Here is a 21,994-nt window from a genome sequence, read left to right on the forward strand (position 1 = left end):
TTTCTACTATTGACATTTCTTTGACTTAGTGAAACTTATCCCTCCCGTTGACGTATGTCGATTTTGACCGAACCACGTATATTGTGTTGTCGTTTATTGCTTTGTGTTATTTCAGTCTTCGTAATCTGTTTGTCATCATAGACGATTTAGAAACTGATTTGTTACAGGTTTGATTTAGAAGAAGATCCATAGTTTTGCTGTTGCAAAACCCAACATTAATGACAAACCAAATTGTGAAGTATGGTAAAACATTGCTTGATACTACATTAATGGATAAAATACTTTTTTTCAATTAGGATTTTTCTTTTGAATAATTGTACACCCTATTTTTATACTCTCAAAATTAAAATAAATCTTTTCTATTTAATATAATGATCATACATAATTATTAAACAGGATGATAATAACCAAAGTAACTTAAAAAAAATCGACTCGTAACGGTCTTTCTTAAGTGGTCTAAACGTCGCTTTTTGACATTAAACAAAATTTGAAAGAGCTTATACGTTTAGATTGACTGGCTCGGGAAATTGTGAATTTTGAGAGTATAATATTGCTATTTTGCAAAATGCATCGAACAACTATTTAAACGCTCGTTTTTGTGTCCAACACGACTTTGGAAAAATACTCGTAATCTAGAAAATCTGAAACTGCCACGATAACTTGCTTAAAAAATCGTGAAGTTTGAGTATAATATTGCTTTTTTAATTTTTTTCTTCAAAAAAGTATTATAGGGGAAAAAGAAGAATAACAAAAGTTTTTGGAAAAGTCAATCCGAGTTAACCCGCTCAACTCAGACGAGTCAAGGATGGTCAACCCAGTCAATTAGCGCAAAAAATGGATCAATCATATGTCGCCATGTCATCATTACTTTAAAAATCTCATTTTCATAAAATGTCCAAATGATGTTCTTCACTTTGAACATAAAGGAGTTAAAGAAGACCTACAACTAGGATCAAGTTTAAAAAAATCACATTGGCCTCTATACTAGATGGATTTGGATGATTTGAAAAGCTAAGAGTGTCAACCCAGTCTTGGATTGAATCCCTTGAACGTGAGGAATCGTCGACACAAGAGAAGATACCCAAAATCATACCAAAACCGACATACCTATTGTTGGAAATTTGAGACACAACCCGATCGAATGACACCAGTCTCAGACTATCATTTGACGTTTAAAGGGATTTACTTGTCCACACAAATCGGTGCAAGTGCACCAACTTAATTCCTGGAGTGAACTGAAGTTAGTTGCCCCTTCAAAAATTCATAACTTTTGATCTACTCAACCATGTGGAGAAAATGAGCTTCCATTGGAAATTTCTTTGAGTCATCTTTCAATTGATACGGAGAAAATGAGCTTCCATTGGAAATTTCTTTGCGTCATCTTTCAATTGATACAAAGTAATGCTCGTAGTACGAGCTACCACCCACACTAGGTCGCCCGCAAGCCAAACTATCCAATTCGAGGCCATTGACGTTCCATCGAGAAATTCATGAATAAATGGCCCGCTTTAACCTTAGTGCACAACACAAAAGTTGTAGCTGACATTCCCATATTTCCAATGCACCCAAGTTTATCTTGTGGCATGTCTTGAGCTGTTTAGGAGACCCTTACAAAATTTCTGTCCTACACTCAAAATATCACGGTTAGTGTAGGAGCTTCGGTAGAAATGTGATCCAACGTGCGATGTTGCGATGAATGAGTCTCTATTGTCGCTCTTTCTGAGACCACGATGAAGAAAGATTCTGCAGACGATATCGATATTCATCGGGCATCAGTTACATTGAAGAATGTTTGGATGAATTTCATTGTGTAATCAATTAGAAACGAAGTTAATCAGAACATACCTCAATGAAGCTAGCTTCTTGAGATCGTCTTGGATAAAGATGTTACGAACAAAGAAGACTATGTTTGGAGCTAGACAATGGGAGACGACGCAGAAGACTCGACGAAGAAGAAGGTCGCCACATACGTTTTTTGAGTGCAAGGATTTCATCGGAATGAGTATGGTGCGGCGTTTAGCGAATTCTTGAAGTTGACTAAATCGAAGAATCACAACAAATAAGACCTTTGCGCGAGTCTCGTCATGAGAAAGCTTCGGCAAGCTCTCGAGGGAGACGATGCAGCAACGACAAAGCTGAATGATTTCACAAAATTTGTTGTTTCTAAAAGTATATATTATATATGAGTAATGATATATTCAGCACCCTTATACAGCAACTTCGTATAGCACTTACCTCATTTGGAAAGAAAGAGAAAATATATCTTAAAAAAAATACAAGAGAGAGAAAAATATTTTCTCTTTCTTTCCAAATAAAGTAAGTGCTATGCTAGGTGTTGTATATATCATTACTCATTATATATATATATATTTATTTCTTTTCATACTAACCACTTTCATTTTTCTTTTAAATTTGTTTGATGTTTGGGTTATTGGGATAAGATTTTATCTCTAAAACCCAATAATCCTATCACAAATCAAATCAATTATTTTATTAATTAAAATATTAAAATTATCTTTCATCGTAAAATTTATTTTCATATAAAATAAATTAATAACTTATTTCATTTACAAAAATTATATTAAATAAAAATAAATTCAAAATAAAAATAAAATTATAACCTAATATATTATCTAATATAAATTTAAATTTTAAATAATTTAAATAAATAATTATACTAGAAAATAAAGTTAAATATATTTAAATAAAAAATATTAATTAATTTATAAATATATCTCATTTAAATAAAATATTTATAAAAAAATATTTAATTTTATTTTGGTATAAACTAACTTTAAACAATTATTCTAATAATTTTTTTTATTATTATCTTATAAAATTTATTTCATGTAAAAATTTTATATTAAATACAAATATATACACAATATAAATAAAATTATAATATAATATATTATCTTATATAATATTTAAATTATAATAATAGTGATTTATAAAATTAGTATTTATTTAATTTTTTATTTATGTATTAATAAAAATTAATATTAACATATTTGTAATTTTATTATTATTTATTTTATTATATTTTAAAATTTAATTTAATTTAATATAAATTAAATTATATCATTTAAAAAATATTATTAATTATAATATATATATATATATATATATATATATATATATATATATATATATATATATATAAAAAAGGAAAGAGAAGAGAAATGGGTATAATTGAAAAAAAAAATTAAAAACTTAATTTTTTTTATCAATTTCATCAAACAAAAATTATTTTAAAAAAATAGACTTTATCCAAATAACCCATTCATACAAAACATTTTCTATTTATTTACCTTTAAAATTATTATTTTTATAAATATAATTATTTAAATTTTGATATAAATATATTTAAATTATTTTTTTATAAATTTGATTATTTATATTTTGATATATATATTTAAATTATTATTTTATAAATTTAATTATTTATATTTTGATATATATATTTTAAATTATTATTTTTATAAATTTGATTATTTATATTTTAATATATATATATATTAAAATTATTACTTTATATAACTTTTTACCAAATGTATCCTATACCCATTTGTCATAACTAAGTATAACAAGTTAAGATCATAAAAAAATTTTGATATTCAAATAAAATATGTTTTCAAATAAATGTATACTATTCTATTTTGTTTAAATTCTGATGCAAGGATTAATGTGTTTTTAAACAAAATTTCTTTATCCATTTTAGGAGTTGTCTTTAAAACTGATTTTAACAACATAATTTTTATAAAATAAATAAATACAATGAAAGCAACTCTGACATGAAAATAATTTAAAATAATAATTGAAATATATATTTTACAATACTATAATAATTAAGGAGTCCATGGTCCCTGAACTTTCTACCTATGTTCATCCGATCCCTAGACTCTTAGACATTTAATTTTGAATTTTAACTTATCTTTTGGTCGACGCAGCTTTTGGCTCATCGTTTTCGCGTCATCGAAACTTTCAGATGAACATGACATAAATCAAGAGTATTTTAGTAAATTATTTTGGGAGAGGGCATGTCCGCATTGCTTCATGGTTCATTTATTATTATTTTTTTCGTTTGCTTTTTTTGTTTTGTAGAGAAAAAATAAACGTAAAAAGAATGCGGCCCAAGAAACCAATGCAGCCCCCCATAACATATTTTTAACAAGGACCTCGTCTTTTGGCTTTTTCAATCTTCTTCAACTACTGTCTAATAATCAAAAAGAGACTGTGAAGTTAATAGGCTTTGACTCTCTTCTATCACTATCGCTTTCAAAATGCCCCAGCGAGATCTCTCGTTATCTCATCAGAAAATTTGAACCTACTAAATGTGCATTCATCTTAGAGAGTGGCGAAAAAATAAAATTAAAGAAGAGGATATTCAAATCGTATTGGGTCTCCCAGAAGGGAGTTGGACATTGTAAAATACGAGGTTAACGAGACCGATAAGAAGTTGAAGGCCTTTAGGACTCGATGGGGTAACTCGCTTAATGACGCTTCTATAGTGACCGATATGCCAAAGAAAATCATGGAGAACAAAGCAGTTGACAAAAATTTCAAGATAGACTTCGTATTATATGTTATCAGTTTTCTCTGGTGTGATCACCTGGGTCAAATATCCAGGTATATCTCAAAACTTACATATAAGTATGGTATATGCATTGTTAATACTTCTCAAATATGTTTTTTTCACTTGCAGGTTTAGAATTTTGAAATATATATTTCAGATGTTCATAATATCAAAAAGTTCAATTGGTGCAAATTTGTACTTAAATGATTAGTTTTGATTGCTAAAAAAAAATATAAAAAATAAGTTTTTGTGAGGTTTGAACTCATGACAAAATAATAATTTTATGTTTTCTTCGCAAACCACTAAACAAGACCTATTTATATTTAAAAAATTATAAAAAAATTATTCTTTATTTTATTTATTGGGCTGACCTGGGGAATGGCATGCCCTAGTCCTGGGGCTTGCCGACTCTGCTCAAAATCAAAATAGGCAAAAACTCAAATTCACCAAATGAATATACAATAGTTTGATGACTTCAAAATCTCTAGAGTATTACCTAAGAATGTGGTGTGTAAGTTAGATACAGATAATTAGAAAAAACAAGCTCTTGATTGGTGAAATGGTTTCCTTCCAACTTCGGTGCAACTTCGCGCCTTATTCTATTGTCTTTTAAACTTGTAGTCATTCTTTCATTTTTTTTTAGAATAAAATAAAAAAAATAAAATTTAAGAGAATGTCTGGACAACCCAAATATAAGGGGACACTGCTTATATGTCTTATTATATGTTTTGATTTATTATTTAATTTTATTTATTCACAATAATTTATTTATTAAAATAAAAATATTATAGTAACTTATTATTTTATTCAATTAGCTTATATAATGATGTCTCTTACTACATAACAATAACAATGAGAACATGATTTACAAATTCATAAAGGACAAAGGCCCAATAAAATTCAAATACTACTAGATAATAATTTTTTTTATATAAACCAACATGATAAAGGGTTTTTGAGAATCACAAGCCTAAAAAAAGCAGAAAAAGTCCCACAGGCCCGGCCCATTAAACATAAACTAGGGTTTCATTTCTATATATATATAACCCACATCTCCATCTTCCTCAAACTCATCATCCGTTCTTCTCCATTGCTCAAAGATCAAGTCTTTAAACCTACCCAGATCAGGTATCACTCCAATACAGATTCAAATATTCAAATATTATTCTTTTATATATCTCTTCCCTATGATGAAGAAATCCCCTAATTAGATAGGAAGTGCCGTATGACACTTTAAAACGCGGCGGCGTTTGGTTGTTTTCCATCCCATCCATCGGCGGCGGCAATTCCAATTGATTTAGTATCTTGGATCGCCGCCGATCGGGATCGGTTCACTTTTTACCTCTCTCCGCCGTGTGGTTGATTTGAAACGGGACTCTGAGGGTTTGTTTTTGATTTGTCAAAGGTTATTTTTTGTGGGTTTTGTTTTTTTTAAGGTTCGATGCCACGTTGACGGTAGCTTTATAAAAACATTGACCGGAGATGTCATATTGAACCAATATCAATTTCTTATTTCGCATCTTGATAGGAATCTGTGAATCGATTGTTTTTGGTTCGTTCATGGAGCCGTTTTATGCGATTACATTTTATATATGTTAAATTGTAAACCTTGTTATTTGTATTTGTATTTGTATTGCCTATGAGGATTAAAATTTAAATGTTGGAATTACCGACTGATTTATTTTGATGAAAAATGGCTATCTGAGGCTTAGTAATTTGTATTTATAAGTTTTTGTTATTATAATTTGTATTTTTTTAATATTGATTTGAGTTTGTATGTATTTTGAAATGAACTTGTGACTATTGTGTTGCCTATGAAGATTAAATTGGAATTACCGGCTGATTTTATTGATGTCAAATGGCTATCTGAGGCTTATTACTTGTATTTAGTTTATTATCTCTTTGTAACTATATTAAATTATACAAAAAATATATTAAAAATAGAATTTTTGGTAATATTTACCATTTAACTCAACCAGTGAATTATATATAATCTTTCTAGAATTGCTTAAATTGAATCTAAATTGTGTAAAAGAAAACTAAACAATTGTATTAAGGCAATTTCAGTGAATTGATGCTTTAAATCAAAACTAAATTTTGTAAAAGATACTTAACAAATGGAATTAGTTTTATAAAACAAAATTAAATGCTTTGAAGCATTGATAAAGAAGTAGATTTTTTTAAGTTTATTCTCTGAATATAATAATGATATTTACATATTGATATAATGAAATTTACATATATTGAGTTTTATCTTATATGAAATTGTTTAATTTAAGTAGTTTGATTTCCAAATGTAATTCTAAGTTTTAGAAGGTGGATTGCTGATTTTTTTTCTAGAAACTAATTAATTATTCAATTAATCTCTTAAAATAATTGAAGAGATTAATGTTAATTGATTATATAAATGTTAAAATAAAATAATTGAAAAGATTAATGTTAATTTAAATAATTGTTCAAACATTAGTTTACTTAATTATAATTTATTTGAAAGTAATCTTTTATAGATATATAATTGGTAATATATTTGATAAAAGAATATTACATAAAAGTTTTAGAAATTTTTTACATAATAAGATTTATGAAAATTTTTAAAACTTTTGATGTGATATTATTTTATTTATTTTAAATAAATTATAATTGAGGGAATGATGTTTAAACAATTATGTGATATAACTTTATTTTAAAAAAGGAATAATTATTTTAGTCATTGTATAATATTTTATTTTTAATTTTTATTTAAATTATTTAAATTTAATTATATATTTATAAATTTAAAATTAATATATATTATATTATTTTAATATTTATATAATATTTTTTAAGTATAAATTAATAATTGAGAGAGAAGAGGAAATTAATTAATAGTTAAGAGAGAGGGGATTGATTAATGATTTAATTAATAATTTAGAGAATGAATGTGGGAAATTTATAATTTGGGAAACTTTGGTTTGAAATATATATATATATATATATATATATATATATATATAATTAATGACATTTAATATATTACTTATAAACAATATAATATAAGTAATATCAAAATTTATGATAAGAATAAATAAATAATTATAAAATTATAAAATTAAAAATATGAATTTTATTTACAAACATTTGACAAATTATTGGTTCATGTCATTATTTTATAGTGTTAAAATGATAATAATTTTGTTGTTTAGAAGAATTAATTATAAAATAAAGTTAAAATAGTATATTGTGAATATTAAAGATAAAAAAAACATTTTATAAGAATAGAAGATGAAAAATAACTTATTAAAAACCATATTTATTCTATGCACCTAACATCAAATGTCTTTATTTAAATATTATAAAAAATTATATTTTTTTAATATTAATATATTTGAATATTATAGTTGTATTAAAAGAACAAAATGTATTTTTTAAGATCTCTGGTGGTATGTTATTAGTTTTCTTTAATTACAAAAAAATATTAATTAAATGAATAAAAAAATATATACATGGTTTGTTTTCAAATTTAGGTTTAGAGTAGTTTAATAATAATCAAATCCAGCTGACTTCTTCCATCCAAGAAAAATAATTGATCAATTTAATAGAACATTCCAATTTTTAAAATAAGTTACAATAATTAACTTTATTAAACTTACATATCAAAATTTCATAATTCAAAACTCAAGAAAAGAAAAAGTATTTTCAAATAAACTTACAATTAAAAATTTAAATTTTAATATAACATGTTTAAAAAACTTGGTATCAGCACAATTTTTGCATTAGAAAAATTTATTATTAATACAAAATTTAAACATTAAAAAAAAAAATTGCTCTGACATCCCTATATCAGGGAGAACCTTTTGCTACACAAAAAATTAAGGATCATTTAACAGGGCAAAATCAAATCAACATTATTCTGCTTTTTTTTTTTTTCTTGTTAGACTTAACATTAATACCTCCAAAGATAACCTAAAATCATGTCTAAACTATTTTTTTTCACCTAAAACAAGAATTTAGGTTCCACTTGTTCATGTTGGTGGGAAAAAACGGTTGAGATTGAATGGTAACGTATAGAATTCTTCGTTTCTATTGTCACCCCGAAATGTTCTAAACTTCACCCACCATGGCATACCTCGATCTTTCTTCGATTTCTCTACTTCCAATGTGTTATCGAGAAGAACCGCAACTATCATTGCTACGGTTGCAGGAGAGGAGAACATAGTGTTCAAGAACGCATTGAACTGTCAATAATAACAATTACATTAAAAACCACAAAACTACTTATAAGAACTCCAAACATGTTTTTTTAAAAGTATCTCATCTAGTCCAAGTTTGAGAACAAAACTTAGGTTCCATAATATTTTTTTCTTTATTTTAAAAATTATGATTATTTTCTAAAACTAACTAAAGACATATTTGTGATAATCGAAATATTATGGGTCAATATAAATCCCCGGAACTAACCAAGACTCACCCATCCTGCATTTGTCCGAACGATGCCTCTGTTGTAATTCTGATTTTGATCGAAAAATTGAGGAATTGATATTCCAAGAAAGAGAGAAACGCCTGTTATTATAAGATTTCTCATAGAATTCATGTTAGTGAATTGTAGAAACGACAGCCCAACCGAACCTGCAACAAAGAAGCACGTTAAATATGTAATCGAAAATGTTATTATTATATTTTTATTCCTAATGGCATGCATACCCACAAGACCAAAGAGTACACAATACAAGGCGAAAAATATGGGTAAAGGTATTGAAGCAAAAACAGCACCAAATTTTCCTGCATAGACATAAACAACATTAGAATAACCGCCCATTTTAAGGATTCCAAGGACACTTAACACGCTCAACTAACCGAAAATAGAGAAAAATATCATGAAACCGGCAGAAATTTGAACAACTCTTCTACTGCCAACACGGGTTAGTCCTAGGAGTCCCACGTTTTCGACAGATACAGTCGATCCTGTCCCGGTTCCAAATACTCCATTAAGTAAAATGCCAATCCCCTATAGCAGCATTAAATGTTATCAAAATATGGTGTAAAAGATAGTGATTTTATTTTAAAAAAAAGAAAGAAATAGAGAGCATTTTGGTCGAGGATTTGTATAATGATGATGGAATAACCGAATATTAATCGATGAATAATCCATTTCTTAATCTTAAAAATCCCAAATGTTAAATCACCTGCCAACCGATGCCTCTACTCAAGACATACGCAGGAGGCGGAGTAGCAATTGCCAGCCTAGACGCAGCCTTATAGGCAGCTGTGGACTGAACAAAAAAATAAAACCTTAGATTAATCTCCACATCATAGGAGAAACAAAAACAAAAACCGATACCTCAATCATTGAGACAAGAACCGGAGACATCATAGCAAACGAATGACCAGCCGAAAATGTAGGAGGTCCCCATTGTAACGGATAAGGAAAATTGACCCTATGTCAAACCATTATCAATTAACCGATTTTTCAAACATTCATAAAAAGTAAAAAAAATAAAAATAGAGCACCATGCTGCAGTGGTTATGAGATTGGCTCTGTCTGTTCTGCAACTGTTCTGAGTCTGATGAGGTTTATTTCGATAAGCCCCGCCTGCCGTGAGTATAACCGCATAGATCCAAACGATCGATGTGCTAATCAAAACCGGAAACCTTTCGAAAATTGGTAAATCTCTTATCGGTTTAACGTGTTTCATGTACTACAATGAAATTATAACTTCTTAGCGAATTGAAATTGTAAACAAATTAGTTATATTTAAAGTTGCAAACCATTTTAACTTACTTGAGACAATCCAATAACAATAATTAACATTGGCAAGCCAATCTCCACACAATTTCCCACCTGAATTGAATAAAAATGTCAGGATTTTAGTAAAATTCCCATAAATCAGGATAATTATTATTTTTATCTTAGAATAGGCTAGTTCAATTGAAACCACCCTACTCGTTTGAGACCTGATTGCCATCATGGAGGAACTCCCCGCTAGATATGTATTGTGGCTTTGTTCCTATTTTTGTTTGATTTATGTATCGAATATGAGTAGTTTTGTTTTTTCCTTTTACACTCGTGTCATGTTTTTGTTGTGTTTAAAAGAGGCCAGTGCATTGTCCCACGACATAACCCCACTTCAATCAAAATGTTTTTAGGGAGAATAGAACCCTGAAACCACATAACCTCTTAGTTCAAGATTCTAACTATTTGAACTACACTAGATAAGTAGAAATCAGATAAAAAAAACAAAACAACGAAAAAAAACACGTCAATTTATGTTACTAAATAAGAATAACCGCGATTTACCATTGGAAATCCTCGTTGAAACAAGCCCAAACCCGCCAATCCAACAACAGGCGCCATGCCAAGAGGACTAAAGAATCTGAAAAGAAGCCATGAGCTAATCATACTAAAACAATGTCATTTCACAAAAGAAATTCCAATCAAATTTAGAACCAAAATACCGTGAGAAATGACCCCAAAGCTGGCTAAAACCGAGGATGGTTTGAATGCTCGAAGCTACAATTAAACTTCCTTGAATAGCTTTCATAGTTTGTATAAACCTCTATAACAACAAGCAAAACAAGAAACACTATTTTTTTAAAACAAATCAACACATTGGAGACAACAACAAATTTTGAAACACTTACTTCGTGAGAATTACCAATTTTCATCAATGAATGATCATTTATGATGTAAAAAATCGGGATTAAATAAGCGAAAGAAGCTCCAACCACGGTGGGTAACCTAGTACCAAAAAGAGCTTGCAACAGAGTATTGATTCCAGCTACAAACAACGATGTTTGTATCACCTTTGCTTTGTCTCCCTGTTTTTAAAAACAGTTTCTTTTTCTCTTCCATTATCAATTCAATCCAAATATCAAATTTTAAAAAATAAAATTATCCTTACATCTGTTCCACCCATCAACGGGACAATAATTGTAGGGATCATTACTGTCGTTCCCAACATTAATATATAATTCTGAAATGCTAATAGAATTGTTTCAACTGCAAATGAAGACAATAGTTAGCTTTAAGCTGTGAATAAACAAGAATGTCTTGAAGAACTCATTAAGTTTGAGACATTCTATTGTTTTGGAGAAATCTTAAATGGGTTTTGGTTGATTTTAAAATGGGATAAACAGAGAGAAGAAGAAGCATGCGTGCACTTACCCCAAGGAGGATTAGAATCTATACAGTATTCGAGGTCTTGAAGTTGATCCATAGGCGGATGAGTGATGTCCGCCATTGATGAAACTTGGAAAAGCTTGAAAGAGAAGAATGAATATAAGGAAAGAAGAAGATGAAGAAAAGCAAAGTAAAGCAGGACAACTCACTCTCAAGAGACCAACACAAAAAGTAAAGAAAAGTTGGGAATAAATATGCCAATGGGAGAGACAGTCTTTCTTTCCTTTTTTGCACTTAAACTTTCAAATTATTACTAAACTGCCACTACATTCACAAACCCTAATAAATGAAGTTGAAAATATTTTCAAACAAATTAAATATTTTAACTAGTTGTGTGTGTAATATCCTTATTTTATAGTATATAAAAAAGATTTTTAGTAATTTAACCTCAAATAATCTATTTTGTTATTGGATAAAGTTATTTCATAATTTAAATATTTTTTCAAATAATCCCATATAAGAAAGCTCTTAAACATTAAGATTCTATTTTATGATCATAAATTATGAAATTAACAAATTGATAGAAGTACCTTTTTAATGTCACTTAAATGGTAAATAATTTTACTCAATGTTTGGTATGATTATTATTGGATTACACAATTTTAATTTTATAATCCATAAAACAACTAGAAGTCTAAACAAAGTCAACATAGTTATAATAAAAAAAAAGGATAAGAGCAATAAAAAAACACTCAGAAAAAAATAAATTTCATTATACATATTAATAATATAAAATATTAATAGTATGGATGGTGGTGGAGGATCTGACTATTTTAGTATAAGAAAATCTTGAAATGCAGTTAGAGAAGTTAATTAGGAAATGACTTGATAGAAATTTATATTCAAGTAGATTTAAATAATATCTAGACATTAATTAATTCTTTGGACTGCTTTTCAAATTTCAAGAAAGAATGATGAAAATTGACAAATTTGGATGATCAATTTCATGCAAGTTCAAGATCTTGTGCTCTATGTGGGATAGAAATTGAAACATTAAATCATCTAGCTAGTTTTAGTCATTATAAGCATTTATTTTCTGTTTTGATTGTGAATGAAATAACATTTTATAATATAATAAAATAGGAAATTATTTTAATTTTGTTAAGTGCGAGGGATGACAAATAGTTAACTTTTTATTTTTTAGAACGTTGAGTTCCGCTTCTTCTTTTGCGACTAATCCCCGCGAGTTAATCACATAGTTCGTAAATACACTTAACTATTTAACCAAACGCATAATTTACCGTTTATCGGACTCGAACCCAAGACCTCAAGAACATACACATAGTTATTTTAATTTGAAAGTATCATATTAAGCACATAATTATATCTTATTTTTTCATTATAGAAAAATCTTGCATTTATTTCTTTTTTACATATATTTATTTTTTTAAAGTGTAAGAGATTTTAGATAGATGAAAAAAGAAATTTAAATAAATTATTTTAAAATAATTCATTATCATTTTATGTCTAAAATTATAAATCAAATCAAATAATTTATTAATCAAATTATATTTTAATATATATATATATATATATAAAATTATTTAAGTCTTTATGAAATAATTCAAACTTTTTATAACCTAATTCAAAGTTAGAGAAAGATTTATTACTTTGTTATTGGTCCATTCTTTAAAAACAACATTATTCTTCATTTATTTATTAATTTGACCCAAATATTTTTTTTATCATTTGGATATAAGAATCAAAATTAACTAAGACCTTTTGTGTGATGTTGTAAAGGAGGGAAAGGAATATATACCATGCCCCTTTTTCTCTTGTATTTTATATTGCCTTTTAGGCAAAATAAAGTGATAGAGAATTTACCTTTACTCAATTTACTATAATAAATAATAATTAAAATATCCCAGAAAATAGTTGGGAGTATACTAAAGGCTTCATACAATTTATTTGATATAAAACTAATTTATTTAAATGATCGAAATAAAATTATAAAAATATTGTTAGTTCTTAATGATAAAAATAAAAAATAGCAATATAATTTGATCAAATAAGTCAGTGTTAATATGGTAAATATGTACGATTTTGGAGATAAATATATAATGCATGATCAAGTGAACCTTCCAAGCTACGACGTTGCAACTTGCACGTGCGATCTCTTACTATTAGGGCATGTTTGATTCCAAAACAACCAACACTAATGTTTATTATTATTTTTAAGAAGTAAAAAGATTTATATTCTTTTTCATTAAAAAAGTCATAAAATAGGAAAAAAAAAATATAATTGGCAGCTCTTACAAAAATAATTAGTAAAGTCCATCAATGTTGTTGAAGAGCTTTAAACGAAATTATACAACTATATTAAAATATTAAGAATAATATATAAAAGATTAATCTAAACCATATAATATAATGTAAAACCTTTTATTATTGTCATTCACAATTCTCCAATTTTATTTCAATAGTATAAAATTTCGTCATAATTTAGATTTTCACTAGAAAATGTCAATAATTTTTTTATAAATATTTATTTTATTGTTAAATAACTCATTTAATGTTTATTTAGATGGGATGATATTATAAAGTATAATATGATTTAATTAAATATATGTTTATAAATTTAGTTTTTATAGATCAATCTTGATCATATCTAGTAGTAGAAGTGTTTCCTTAATTTTAAAAGAAAATAAAAGAGAGTCCATTTGTAACTCGGGAATCTTCCCACGCAACATAACACACATGTGACAATACGGAGAATCGTAGGGTAACTCGATGTTCGATGTGTTTCAAAATTAATTTACGTGTCAGATATCTTTATTTAAATAAAACATTATTTTAAAAGATTTTTGAAAATACCTGAAAACTTTTAAAATTAATCATAAAAAAAAATTAATTTTTATTCAAATTTTAATAGTCTGGGATCAAATAACAGTTTGATTAAAATCTAGTTTAAATTAATCCAACATAATTAATTTAAAAGATTATTTATTTGAAAGTAGAGTCGCCAAATGATTTTAGAAAAATCCGTAAAAGGGTATGTGTATAACATACTTTATACTAGAGTTTTCATAAGGGGTTCATTTTTTTGGTTACGCTCGGTAAAGGGCTTTCGCGCTATGTCCTCTGCGCCCATCAAATGACGGTTTTATTTTTAAAGTAAAAGTCTGGCTATGAAAAGTTTTAGTTATAACATTTATTTCATTTAATTAGTAGTCCGACGGTCCTAAATAAAGATATGTTTAGATTACGTAAATAATTATACAAAATTATTTAAAAGAGCGTACCTGCGACTGCGTTGATATAAGATTGAGTAAAAACCCTAAAAAATATTAGAAAAATATTAGACTTTAAAAATAAATTACAAACGAAGCCTTAGCCAAAATATTTGTTTACGAAATATCCCAAAAATATTTAAATATCATTTTTTGACCTTTTGAGATTATTTGAAAATGAATTGAAGTTCTAAAATTATAAAAATAATTTTTAATTTTGAAAAGTGGAACAAAATAGGCCTTAGGACCGGAGTCCTAAGGCTTGGGTCCGTTTTTACTAACCTAGGCTCGGTCTAGACCAGGGTGGTCTAGATTAGAGCTTAGGACACTAAATCAAGGGACTAGAGGGTTCGACCCTAGGGGTTCATGAGGCTCGGTCCTAAACTCGAGTTGTTCGGTCCTAGGTCTAGGAGGCTCGGTCCCAAATCTAGCTTCCTCGGTCATGGACTTGGGAGTCTCGGTCTCAAGTCAGACCTCTCGGTCCTAAGTTAGAATCCTTGGTCGAATTCCTCGGTCATTGCTTAAGAACACCGGTCCTAGGTCCTAGCTCAAGAATACCGATCCTTGATCTCGGTCCTAGGTCGATTTTCTCGGTCTTTGGTCTTGGTCAGGACCGAGTGTTCTTCATTTGGCATGAAGAATTGCAAGTCAAGTATATCCAATACCGAAGTTATGAAGGATTTAAATATTTTACCTTTTCTAGATCCTTCATACCTTGTTAGAGTATATCCGATACCGAAGTTATATGAGTTGTAACAAGACCAAGAAAAAGAAGGCATGCTAGTATCATTTTGTCCTAGACCCATTCCTGGGAAATATCTCATTTTCAGCATGAGACGCATGGGCATGACACTGTATGGGGTAAAGTCAGGAACGTGAGATGAATCCTGACCTTCCCTAAATATAAGATATATATCAAATGCACTTAACTCAACCTCTGGGTTACTAGAATGCGTTGAACCAATAATGGTCGTGACGTACTTCTCACTTTCTATGGTGATGAGTTTACCGTTAGCCATGAACCGTATTTTTTTATGCAAGATGGAGGCTAGAGCCTTAGCCTGATGCAACCAAGGTCTTCCTAAGATTAGGTTCCATGATGGTCGCATATTTATTGCACATAATTCTACCTTGAATAGTGTATCGACTACGTAAATCGTTGTTCAGAAGCTACCCATAATTTCCCAATGACAATTATCAAATCATCGGACACACAAGTTTGATGGAATGATTTTATCAGCGGAGACTCCGATTTCTTGGAGAGTCCTCCATGGACATATGTTCAATGTTGAACCATTGTCGATTAGAGTCATGGGAATGATTTTATCGGCCATCTTCATAAAAATATAAAGTGCCTTAACATGGTTACGTCAGGAGCAGGTAAGTCTTTGTCCTAAAATCCTATCATGTTAATTTGTAGAGATGCTGAAATAATTTCAACCAACTCTTTGGGAGTTGTGTTATCTAGTACACTAGCCTTGCTTAGTTCATTCAGCACAGCCTGTCCGTGTTCTATAGAATACATTAAGATTTTCCAGATGGAAATATTGGCATTTGTCTTCTTTAGTTGAGTAAGATGACTATCACTTGGGTTTTGAACTCTAGGCTCATTTTCCTTACTTGGGTCATTAGATGGTCCGGGAATGTTAGTTGTATTGGTAGGGACTATTTTTATAAAACTGGGTTGGAAGTCAGATCCACTCTGAGTTGCTAAGACTTCATGTTGCACATTTCTTCTTGGAGAATTCGTCTTGGGATCGTTAGGTATCCACCAATTTATGAGATACCGTCGGTGGAGGTGGGATTCTTCGATCCTCCTTTTTAGGCCATGAATTGACCTTATTAACTTTAAGACTGTCAATAGGTTCATTCATGGAGATCATATTTACCTTATGATCGGGTAAGAGATTTTTCGCGATTTTAGGTTTAGGGATGATCTTCCAATCAATCAGGTCTTGAAACTGATGATTAAGAGCACTAAAACTATCAATATAGTGACCTTTCATTTGATGGTATGCACACCATGCACATTCGAATTTTTTGAGGAACTCTTTACATTCTCTTGGAGTTAAAGGCTTGATTAGATTCCTTTGTTGGAAGAGAGTAAGAGTTTGACTCAAGGTCATACCCTAGTCATCAAAAATTCTGGGAGGCCTCGGACCTTTGGTATTGGAAGTTTAGATGCCATTAGGACATTTGTTTTAGCCAACATAGGTTTGCTCGGACTTGGCTTAGGAGAGGCTGGAGCTTGCTAGGTAGTTGTGACCTGATGAACTTCGGTTTTGTACTTCCTCTAAGGTCGAGGAAGAACAACATATGTCTTCATAATTTTACCTTCCTTTCATTTTCAAAGGCTTCGTCGAGGTTATTACCCGTTTTGAGGAGTTTCTTAATGTTTTGGAAGTTTTAACGGCAAATCTAACCGAATATCGACTGTTAATATGATCCAAAATCATATCAATTTCTCTTTGTTCGTTAGGTAAAGAATCGATTTCTTCAGCAACAGCCTTCCATCTTTCAATGAAAACCGCAAATTTCTCATTCTCGCCTTGTTTCACGTTCTTAAGCTTCTTGTTGGGCCGTTCTAAGATGAGATGCATGCTGAAACGTTCTATAAAGGCTAATGCGAGTTCATCGATAGTTTGAAGGTAAAACTATATTCTTTTGGTGATACCAACGCAAGGCTGCATCATTTAAGTATTGTGTAAATAGATGGAGGACCGTTGGTTCTCCCAGATATAAATGTGTCAATCATTATATATATCTAGAAGAAAGTAGCATGGTCACTCTTGCCTACGTATTTTGATAAAGATGGTAGTTTTATCCTAAATGGGATGATTACTTGTTCGACAGTCTTTATAGAATTTTTCCAATCATGGTGTTCATCAATGCTACCTTTGATCAATTAATTATTTGATCTTAGATCTTGGCTTGGTTGGCATTCAACTGAGCCAATTGGACCTCGTATTCCATAAGTTTACCAATTACAACATGCCTGAAAGCTTACTAACGATTGGAGAACACTCCAATGATGTGTAGGAAGCTTTCCAAAGCCCTAGATCGAAACCTAAGTCGCCGGAGCAATTTTACAAAAATCCTGTTCGCCGGAATTCTTCAATTCTTTGAATTAGGCTGTAATGTTTGGATTTTGTTTGATGGATTGGAAGAAGATCACCTAGAGACTATTTATACCAAACTAGGCCGGTTATCATGAACGAATTCAACTTCAATTTGGCTTTCGAAGTTTTATCCTTTGAATTCTTTTTCGTCTTCGGCAGCCTAGCTAGAGCGTAGGATTTGACTATTGATCCTTAAGGGTATTAAAGGCGAGGTAGAGACGTGCACGAGGGTGAAAAAATGGAGGGATAAGGTTAAGTATTGAAGGAGATACTTCTGGAAGATCGTCGGCGTCGAGCGCGGTTCGCGAAAGAGATGAACAAAACGATGTCGTTTTGTTTAATCAAAATGCACTGTTGCATTTCGTTGGCGCTGGAGCGATCGAGCTAACGGGGTTAGCGTCTGTTAGTTGTTCTGGTGTGGCGCGCGTGTGCTTCCGCTACAGCGGGGTGCGTGGCGTTGTTCTTGGGCGCTGGATAAAAATTCAACGTTGATCCGATGGCTGAAATCCTTGCTGCAATAATTAAACATAATTTTGGCCACACAAAATTATCAGTTTATATTTTAAATAAAATAGTTATTTGAAATCGAATTTTTAACCTTTTTTACGTTTTTCTTTACCAAATTAATACACACAAATATTTTTGACAGCATAATAAATATTATGTTTATTTTATTTTTAGGTATTTTTTTAATTATTTTAAACCATATTATACTTAATTTATGTTTAAAATCATAATTAAACAATTTCAATCCTTTTATGGGTTTAATTTGGATAAAATAAATATAATATTTTAACTTCAAATTATTTTAGGATTTTTTTTATAATTTTTTTTAATTAGGGTTTAATTATCAAAATAATTAATTTTAATTTGATTTTTAATCTTTTTTTTGGTTTATTTTGAATTTAGAAATTCAAAATATCATTTTAATATTATTATAAATTAATAATATTATTTATAAATTAGGGTATGTCAAATTTTCAGGCTTACACCAAATTTAACTTCAGATAAATATAAATTACACTAAAAACATATTTTAAAAATTGGCATTACACTAAAAAAAAAAAAAAAAAAACATATTTTGAAAATTGTAATTAACTAGTTTACTAGTGCTGGTTTGATTTTGGGTTTTATGGAATTTTTATCCATTTTTTTTTCAAATATTCAATCACTCTATTTATAATTAAAAACCAAATTATTATTATTTTACTTCATTAAATTTAAATATAAAAATTATAATAATTCAACTAATTAAAAACGAATAATGACAAATTTAGTATCGTTGTTGGAGAGCTATGTCAAATTTAGGACTCTCTTAATATTTTTTTATTTAAAGAATTCTTCTTACCTTATTTAGTTATATTTAGAACTTCTCCTGAACTCCGTTACTTATTTAACGTTAATTGTTTTTTTCTTTCTTCATTATATTTCTAACCTAAATACTTCCTTTCTTCTTTCCATTAATACTTCATTCAGCGTTTGCGCGCGATCTCCTACCAATAGGGCGACAATATGTTCTTCTTCATCTCGACTGTTCTTCTTCGTCAACTGTTCTTCTTCATCGACTGTTCTTCTTCGTCAACCTTAAGACTCTTCTAATATTTTATCATTTAAAGAACTTTTCTTACCTTATTTAATTATATTTAGAATTCCCCTTAAACTCCGTTACTTATTTAACTTTAATTATTATTATTATTTTTATTTCTTTATTATATTTCTAACTTAATTACTTCATTTCTTTCTTCTTTCCATTGATATTCCATTCAGCGTCCACGCGCGATCTCAAATTGAGCGACTGACTGTTCTTCTTCATCGACTGTTCTTCTTCGTCAACTGTTCTTTTTCGTCAATTGTTCTTCTTCATCGACGGTTCTTCTTCATCAACCTTAGGACTCTCCTAATATTTTTTTCATTTAAAGAACTCTTCTTACCTCATTTAGTTATATTTAAAATCACATAAACTTCATTACTTATTTAACGTTAATTATTAATTTTTTATTTCTTTATTATATTTTAACATCATTATTTCCATTCTTTTTTTTCTTTCTTCTTTTCATTGATATTCCATTCAGCGTCCGTCCACGATCTCAAACCAATAGGGTGACCGACCGTTCTTCTAATTGTCATTGAAGAAGAGCAGTTGACGAAGAAAACAGTCGATGAAGAAGAACAATCGGTTGCCCTGTTGGTTAGAAAACGCACGCGGACGCTGAATGAAATATCAATAGAAAGAAGAAAGAAATGAATTAATTAGATTATAAATATTAGAAAGAAAACAAAATAACGTTAAATAAATAACATAGTTGATTAGAAGTTCTAAATATAACTAAATAAGGTAGGAATAGTTTTTAAATGATAAAATATTAAAAGAGTCCTAAATTTGACAAAGTTATCCAACAACAATATTAAATTTGTCATTTATTCCAACTAAAAACTCAAATAAGTTCAATTTTTTCTAAAAAAAATAATAAAAATTCCGAATTACTTAACTTCAAACAAGTTCTTAAGGCTTGTTTGATCTTGAGGCTTTTAGTGTTTTTTTAATTGTTACATAAAAACTAAGTTACTGTGAATTTTCTAATATAAATTATCAAAATATTTTTTTTATATTTAAATTTTAATAAAAGCAAAGTAAGAGTATTTTAGTAAATATAATTTTTTGAAAATGGTTCATATATCATAAAAAACTTTTAAGCATAACGACACAAACATTAAATGAGAAAGAAAAAAAATAAACACATCATTATTGAGCTCGTAGATCCTTGACAAGAGCGATTAGCTCAAGATCGAATCCAACGACTTTCCCAACAAATATTAAAAACATAATAATAATAATATAAATGATACGTAATATAACAAACGATTACAATTATTTAAAAATCGATGGTTTCTTTCTAACTAGATAGTCCACTAAAAAATAATCAATATGATTACCAAAAAATTTAGGACTACTATATCAACTACCTCAATTCAAACTTTTCAACAATTACTCAATGACTCGAGCATCACTTAGTGAATCTCATTCATACTCAATAAGAGATTTGAGATATAAGACACCATTGACTAAGGATGTCAATTGGTACCCGTATACCCGATAACCATGGGTATCCGATAATCGGGGTCAGGTATTTTAAATTAGGATCAAGGTCAGGAATAAGAGAAGGTTACCCGATCGGGTTTGGAGATAGGGATTGTACAAAACCCAAACTCGATACCGACTATATTAATATTAAAATATATATATATATGTTTTTTTTTGTTATTGAGGTGATTTTTCAATTTATCTAATCATTACCATCATTTCAATAAACTAGGTGAATTTCATGCCGATGCACTAGGTTGAGTTTACAACCATTTACAACATTATCAAATTCTTTTACCTTCACTTTGGCCCATCAATTCCCAACCGACATTTTATCTTGTGACATTATTTTCATTTTGACTAACCATCTCATTCAACATTTATCCACCAATCTCAGTTGACCTCTCTTTTCTCGATACTTTACATTCACTTCGGCTAAACAACTTATTTTCTCGCATATTTTACAATATATACAACCCAAATTTTCTTATCCTCACTTCAACTAATCAAACAATCTCATTCCACACTTATCCAACCCATCGATATTTCTAATCTCGTGACATTGCACTCTTATTTTGGTCAAATTAACCATCTCCACCAACATTACTAATCTATTTTATCAATCCCCCAATCGACCTCTCATTTCTTGATATTATTTTCACTTTTACTAACCAAATATCACATTTCACATTTATTCACCAATCTCATTAACTTCACTTTGTCCTATCAATTCCCTCAATCCAATTATCTAATTTTACATTTATCCAATTATTAGTTTTATTTTCATTTCAATCAAACAACTCATCTCATCACATATTTTAACTATAAAAG

General features: G+C 29.1%; 1 protein-coding gene and 4 non-coding genes across 5 annotated transcripts; 4 read left to right on the forward strand and 1 right to left on the reverse strand.

Annotated features, from left to right (window-relative positions):
* Positions 1 to 5,758: 5,758 nt before the first annotated feature.
* On the forward strand, positions 5,759 to 5,827 carry LOC124910916. The gene has a single exon (XR_007096526.1). It is a non-coding gene; the product is annotated as a small nucleolar RNA U49 (small nucleolar RNA).
* A 184-nt stretch (positions 5,828 to 6,011) lies between these two features.
* Positions 6,012 to 6,163, forward strand: LOC124910915. Its single transcript, XR_007096525.1, has one exon. It is a non-coding gene; the product is annotated as a small nucleolar RNA snoR2/U65 (small nucleolar RNA).
* A 46-nt stretch (positions 6,164 to 6,209) lies between these two features.
* LOC124910888 lies at positions 6,210 to 6,289 on the forward strand. The gene has a single exon (XR_007096504.1). It is a non-coding gene; the product is annotated as a small nucleolar RNA snoR77Y (small nucleolar RNA).
* A 95-nt stretch (positions 6,290 to 6,384) lies between these two features.
* LOC124910889 lies at positions 6,385 to 6,454 on the forward strand. The gene has a single exon (XR_007096505.1). It is a non-coding gene; the product is annotated as a small nucleolar RNA snoR77Y (small nucleolar RNA).
* A 1,807-nt stretch (positions 6,455 to 8,261) lies between these two features.
* On the reverse strand, positions 8,262 to 11,875 carry LOC124945080 (nucleobase-ascorbate transporter 1). Its single transcript, XM_047485452.1, has 13 exons — positions 11,718 to 11,875; positions 11,455 to 11,552; positions 11,195 to 11,371; positions 11,009 to 11,109; positions 10,851 to 10,926; positions 10,335 to 10,394; positions 10,064 to 10,251; positions 9,894 to 9,990; positions 9,739 to 9,825; positions 9,410 to 9,560; positions 9,257 to 9,334; positions 9,024 to 9,181; positions 8,262 to 8,790 (listed from the first exon to the last, which is right to left on the reverse strand). Exons 1-13 carry the CDS (start codon positions 11,791 to 11,793, stop codon positions 8,578 to 8,580), a joined length of 1,560 nt encoding a protein of 519 aa, XP_047341408.1. The 5' UTR covers positions 11,794 to 11,875; the 3' UTR covers positions 8,262 to 8,577.
* Between the last annotated feature and the right edge of the window lie 10,119 nt (positions 11,876 to 21,994).

The sequence above is a fragment of the Impatiens glandulifera genome, chromosome 7 (assembly GCF_907164915.1).
Source record: "Impatiens glandulifera chromosome 7, dImpGla2.1, whole genome shotgun sequence".
Classification (NCBI taxonomy): domain Eukaryota; kingdom Viridiplantae; phylum Streptophyta; class Magnoliopsida; order Ericales; family Balsaminaceae; genus Impatiens; species Impatiens glandulifera.

Excerpts from the sequence above, each read along its gene's own strand:
- LOC124945080 (XM_047485452.1), bottom strand. The coding sequence starts at position 11,793 with ATGGCGGACATCACTCATCCGCCTATGGATCAACTTCAAGACCTCGAA. Across the intron at positions 10,927-11,008 it reads CTTTGGGGTCATTTCTCACG|ATTCTTTAGTCCTCTTGGCA; the intron begins GTATTTTGGTTC and ends GCTTCTTTTCAG. Across the intron at positions 10,395-10,850 it reads TTCAACGAGGATTTCCAATG|GTGGGAAATTGTGTGGAGAT; the intron begins GTAAATCGCGGT and ends TATTCAATTCAG.